General features: G+C 38.8%; 1 protein-coding gene across 1 annotated transcript in view; it reads right to left on the bottom strand.

Moving 5' to 3' along the window:
- Positions 1 to 6,183: 6,183 nt before the first annotated feature.
- LOC308648681 (zinc finger protein 474-like) overlaps positions 6,184 to 6,594 on the bottom strand; it is a gene marked incomplete at both ends in the record, with an annotated part of 64,796 nt that continues 64,385 nt past the window's right edge. The window contains one exon of the mRNA XM_081293619.1: positions 6,184 to 6,219. Coding sequence (XP_081149745.1) covers positions 6,199 to 6,219 — 21 coding nt within the window. The remainder of the gene's footprint in view (positions 6,220 to 6,594) is intronic.

Here is a 6,594-nt window from a genome sequence, read left to right as displayed (position 1 = left end):
CCACAGTCTAGATATTGTGAATTGTGCTGCTATGAACATCGATGTGGCAGCATCCCTGTAGCATGCTCTTTGAAGGTCTTCAGGGAATAGTCTGAGAAGGGCAATAGCAGGGTCAAATGGTGGTTCCATTCCCATCTTTCCCAGGAATCTCCAAACTGCTTTCCAAATTGGCCACACCAATTTGCAGTCCCACCAGCAATGTACAAGTGTACCCTTTTCTCCACATCCTCGTCAGCACTTGTTGTTGTTTGACTTCATAGTGGCTGCCAATCTTACTGGAGTGAGATGGTATCTTAGGGTGGTTTTGATTTGCATTTCTCTGACTGCTAGAGATGGTGAGCATTTTTTCATGTACTTGTTGATTGATTGTATATCCTCCTCTGAGAAGTGTCTGTTTAGGTCCTTGGCCCATTTGTTGATTGGGTTATTTGTTATCTGATTGTCTAATTTTTTGAGTTCTTTGTATACTCTGGATATTAGGGCTCTATCTAAAGTGTGAGGAATAAAAATTTGTTCCCAGGATGTAGGCTCCCTATTTACCTCTCTTATTGTTTCTCTTGCTGAGAACAAACTTTTTAGTTTAAGTAAGTTCCATTTGTTGATTCTTGTTATTAACTCTTGTGCTATGGTGTCCTATTAAGGAATTTGGAGCCCGACCCCACAATATGTAGATCGGAGCCAATTTTTTCCTCTATCAGACGCAGAATCTCTGATTTGATATCAAGCTCCTTGATCCATTTTGAGTTAACTTTTGTGCATGGCGAGAGAAAGGGATTCAGTTTCATTTTGTTGCATATGGATTTCCAGTTTTCCCAACACCATTTGTTGAAGATGCTATCCTTCCTCCATTGCATGCTTTTAGCCCCTTTATCAAATATAAGATAGTTGTAACTTTGTGGATTAGTCTCTGTGTCCTCTATTCTATACCATTGGTCCACCCGCCTGTTTTGGTACCAGTACCATGCTGTTTTTGTCACTATTGCTCTGTAATATGGTTTGAAATCTGGTATCACTATACCACCTGATTCACACTTCCTGTTTAGAATTGCTTTTGCTATTCTGGGTCTTTTATTTTTCCATATGAATTTCATGATTGCTTTCTCTATTTCTACAAGAAATGCCATTGGGATTTTGATTGGCATTGCATTAAACCTATAGAGAACTTTTGGTAACATCGCCATTTTGATGATGTTAGTTCTGCCTATCCATGAACAGGGTATATTTTTCCATCTTCTAAGATCTTCTTCTACTTCTCTCTTTAGGGTTCTGTAGTTTTCATTGTATAAATCTTTCACCTCTTTTGTTAGGTTGATTCCCAAGTATTTTATTTTTTTTGAGGATATTGTGAATGGAGTGTTTTTCCTCATTTCCGTTTTAGAAGTTTTGTCGCTGATATACAGAAATGCCTTTGATTTATGCGTGTTGATTTTATATCCTGCCAGTTAGCTGAATTCATTTATTAGTTCTAGTAGTTTCTTTGTAGACCCTTTTGTGTCTTCTAGGTATAGAATCATGTCATCTGCAAATAGTGATAATTTAAGTTCTTCTTTTCCTATTTTTATGCCTTTAATTTCTTTCGTCTAATTGCTCTGGCCAGTGTTTCGAGAACTATATTGAATAGAAGTGGTGATAGAGGGCATCCCTGTCTTGTTCCAGATTTTAGAGGGAATGCCTTTAACTTTTGTGCATTCAGAATGATGCTAGCCTGAGGCTTAGCATAGATAGCTTTTACAATGTCAAGGTAAGTTCCTGTTATCCCTAGTTTTTCTAATGTTTTGAACATAAAGGGATGCTGTACTTTGTCGAATGCTTTCCCTGCATCTATCGAGATGATCATATGGTTCTTATCTTTAAGTCTATTGATGTGGTGAATAACATTTATTGATTTCCGTATATTGAACCATCCTTGCATCCCAGGGATGAATCCTACTTGATCATGGTGCACAATTTTTTTGATGTGTTTTTGTATTCGATTCGCCAGAATTTTATTGAGGATTTTTGCATCTAGGTTCATTAGAGATATTGGTCTGTAGTTTTCTTTCTTTGAGGTGTCTTTGTCTGGTTTCGGAATCAGGGTGATGTTGGCCTCATAGAATGAATTTGTAAGAGCTCCCTCTTTTTCTATTTCCTGAAATAACTTGAAAAGTATTAGTATTAATTCTTCTTTAAAGGTTTTGTAAAACTCCGCTGCATACCCATCCAGTCCGGGGCTTTTCTTGGTTGGTAGTCTTTTGATGGCTTCTTCAATTTCATCCATTGATATTGGTCTGTTCAAATTGTGTGTATCCTCCTGACTCAGTCTGGGCAAGTCATATGACTTAAGAAATTTATTGATGTCTTCACTATCTTCTATTTTATTGGAATATAGGTTTTCAAAATAATTTCTAATTGTCTTCTGTATTTCTGTAGCATCTGTTGTGATATTGCCTTTTTCATCCCGTATGTTAGTAATTTGAGTTCTCTCTCTTCTTCTCTTCATTATCATGGCTAAAGGTCTGTCGATCTTATTTATTTTTTCGAAGAACCAACTTTTAGTTTTGTTAATTTTTTCAATAGTTTCTTTTGTTTCAATTTCATTGATTTCTGCTCTGATTTTAATTATTTCTTGCCTTCTGCTACATTTGCTGTTGTTTTGCTCTTCCTTTTCTAGGGCTTTGAGATGAAGTGTGAGCTCATTTATTTGTTGGTTTTTTTCTGTTTTTGAGGAATGACCACCAGGCGATGAATTTCCCTCTTAAAACTGCTTTCATTGTGTCCCATAGATTCCGATATGTTGTGTCTGTATTTTCATTTATCTCTAAAAACTTTTTGATTTCCTCCTTTATGTCTTCTGTAACCCATTGATCATTCAGTAACATATTGTTCATTTTCCATGTGATGTAGGATTTTTCCTTCCTTCTTTTATCATTGATTTCCAGTTTCATTCCATTATGATCAGATTAAATGCATGGTATTATCTCCACCCCTTTATATTTACTGAGGGTTGCCCTATGGCATAATATATGGTCTATTTTTGAGAAGGATCCATGTGCTGCTGAAAAAAAAATTATATCCATTTGATGATGGTGGATATATTCTATATACGTCAGTTAAGTCTAGGTTATTGATTGTGATATTGAGTTCTATAGTTTCTTTATTCAACTTTTGTTTGGAGGATCTGTCCAATGGTGAGAGAGGTGTGTTGAAGTCACCCATAATTATTGTGTTGTGGTCTATTTGATTCTTGAACTTGAGGAGAATTTGTTTTATGAATGTCGCAGCACAATTATTTGGTGCATAAATATTGATAATTGTTATGTCTTGTTGGTGAATGGTTCCTTTTAACTGTATATAATGTCCTTCTTTATCCCTTTTGATTAACTTAGTCTTGAAGTCGATTTTATTCGATATGAGGATGGCCACCCCTGCTTGCTTAGGAGGACCGTGTGCGTGGTATATTTTTTCCCATCCTTTCACCTTCAGCCTGTGTATGTCTTTTCCAATCAGATGTGTCTCCTGGAGGCAGCATATTGTTGGATTTGTTTTTTTAATCCATGATACCAGCCTATGTCGCTTTATTGGAGAGTTTAAGCCATTAACATTCAGAGTTACTATTGATATATGGTTTGTACTTCCATCCATGTTTGATTATTTATCCTTTTATTAAAAAATTTAGTTTGTTTCTCCATGATTATCTTTCCCCTCGCCCTCTGTCTTTACCGAGGCACTTCCTACTGATGGTTTTGCTTCTTGTTTTTCATTTCTTCCTCGTGTAGTGTTTTGCTCAAAATGCTTTGCAATGTTGGTTTTCTGGCTGCAAATTCTTTTAACTTTTGTTTATCATGAAAGATTTTTATTTCGTTGTCATACCTGAAGCTTAATTTTGCTGGATACAGAATTCTTGGTTGGCATCCATTGTCTTTCAGTGTTTGAAATACATTGTTCCATGACCTTCTTGCTTTCAGTGTGTATGATGAAAAATCCGTTGTTAAACTTATTGGTTTACCCCTGAATGTAATCTGTCTCCTTTCTCTTGTGGCTTTTAATATTTTCTCTTTGTTCTATATATTGGATATCTTCATAGCAATGTGTCTTGGTGTTGGTCTACTGTGATTTTGTGTGCTCGGTGTCCTGTGTGCATCTTCAATTTGTATATCTGTTTCCTTTTTTATTTCTGGAAAGTTTTCTGTAATTATTTCATTCAGCAGGTTACTCATTCCCTTGGTTTGAATCTCTGTACCTTCTTCTATCCTGATGACTCATAAGTTTGGTTTTTTAATGTTATCCCATAACTCTTGCATCTTTTTCTCGTGATTTTTTACCAGCCTTTCTGAGTTGGCTAGACTCTTTTCAAGATGATATATTTTGTCTTCATTATCTGACGTTCTGGCTTCTACTTGCTCCACTCTGTTAGTGATACTCTCAATTGAGTTTTTAATTTGGTTTATCGTTTCCTTCATTTCTAGAATTATTGTTTGATTATTTTTTATAATCTCTATCTCCTGATAAAGATGCTTAACTTCTTCTTTTATCTGTTTATGTAATTTATTCTCAGTGTGTTCTTTCGCTGCTTGAATTTGCTGTCTTGTATCCTCTTTAAGGTTCCATTCCATCTGTCTAAGGTGTTCCTTGAGTTCTTTATATGACCATTTTTCTGATGACTCTAGGTCCTCCTGAATATTTAGGCTGTCCTGCATTGTTTGTACTCCTTTTCTTCCTTGCTTTTTGAAGCTGCTCATGTTACTTCTTGTTCTGTTTGACTGATGAGTTACTGTTTACTCTTGTAAATTTATTAGATGCTTGGGAGGAAAGGTATTAGAAGGGAAGGGAAGAAGTCACTAAAGAGTGAGAGTAAGCAGGTAGAATTCAAGGAAGGGGGAATAAGAAAATTGAAAAGAAATGAAAAGACAAAAGAAGAAAAAAAATAGGAAATAAAAAAGAAAAAAAATTTTTAAAAAATAATAAAAAAATTGAAATTAAAATTAGAAGAAAAAAAATTTCAAAAAAATTGTAAAAAAAAATTTAAAAAACAACAAGAAAGAAAAATGAAAATGAAAGTAAAACCAAAATCAGAAAAAAAGGGAAAAGAAAAAAAGAAAACAAAACTAATAAATGCAGTCTTAGAGTTTGATTAACTTCTCTTCCAGTCGGTGGCGCTGTGCCTACCAGGTCAAGTTTCTCCTGTCAATATGCGGGAACCAATCACTGTGCAGCAGCTCTTCCCAGACTGGGCGAGTCTCCAATCCTGAGTGTCTAGGGCCTCCTCTTTTGTCTAGTCACTTCCCACTTTTCCTCTAGCCAGGCCCCTCTCACCACAATACTGGCTACACGCCAGGTCTGCTGCTCCCGGGAGCCCTGTTTTCATGAACGACTGGGCACACTCTTCCAGTTTGCCATTCCCTCAGACCCTAAGTTTGTTGAGCTTGGGGCTGAGAATCTTCAGCGTTACTTGCCCTCCGGTAGCCACGCCCCCGGTAGCTGGTGCAAGAGACCTCAGCTGTCAGCACTGGTGGGAGCGGTAGTTCCGTGCTGCGGGTCCCGCACCACCTCTGATTCCCTCGGTCTGGCTATCATGCTCACGGGAGAGCTGGGAGGGGCCCTTAAGGTGTCCCCAATGTGTGGAGAGGGAAGGCTAGGGAATTACACACCTGTAGCCGCAGGTTTCAATGAAGTTATCTCCTCCGCTGCAGTCTGATGACGTCAGTTCTCTGCCATGGTGGTATCTCTTGCAAATGGCGACAGTTCGTTTCCCTTTACCGGGTGACCAATGCAACGGGTGGGTCCTTGCTGTCTCTCCCAAGGCCCGTTTCAAACCTGTGACCTCTACCTATGAAGGCTCGGTAGGCATTTACCTCCGTAGAATGAGAAGGGCTGACCAGTTGTTTCAGCCAGATGGATTAGTGCTGAGTCACAGCTGTTTGTTTGCGGGAAGCAGCTGAACAGGCGCTTGAATTCAGCCCATCCGGGCTCAGTGTGTGTTCTGAGAGGCCCAGACTGTTCGCCCCAGATCCACGTCAGCTCAGCATTGCCTAGTGATCCTGAGCAAACAGATTTAGGTCGTTTACGACTCCCTATGCCTGCACAGCTGAAGAGGTCAGAGACTTGATCTCTCTGCGCCTGCCGCCATGTTGGAATCCCTCCGAATCCTCCTGTTTTTGTCTTCCTTGCAGTAGGAAATCTTAGCTGTGATCTTTCTCGTGGTACTGGATTTGGCATGGCTCACAGGTAAGCACAGTAGCACTGAAATTCAGGATATAAGATTTTAGAGTAATTATGAGACCATGTCTCTGGACTCAGAAATTTACAAAACACCTATAACATTTGAGACTTGAAGCATAGGTTCACTTTTCAAGGTATGCATCGGTGTAGTTCTCTTATTAAGCTGAGGTCTCTGGGGCACCTCAGCAGCTTGTACCTATAGGGCTAGGATGAAGTTTTGGTTTTGATCCTGAGGTGAGAGATCAGGGCATGGCACTGGAATGGCCCTAAGGGAAAAATGTATGCTCCAGAGGCTTGGGCCCCAGGGAGCAGAGTACAGCTGCAATTTGGAACCAGAACCAAAAGGGCACAGTGGCAGCTCCGGCTCTGAAAGGATGAGGTATCATCACTCTGTAA

The sequence above is a fragment of the Spermophilus citellus genome, assembly GCF_964194105.1.
Source record: "Spermophilus citellus genome assembly, chromosome: 1".
Lineage (NCBI taxonomy): Eukaryota > Metazoa > Chordata > Mammalia > Rodentia > Sciuridae > Spermophilus > Spermophilus citellus.
This window is presented reverse-complemented; position numbering and strand designations above follow the sequence as displayed.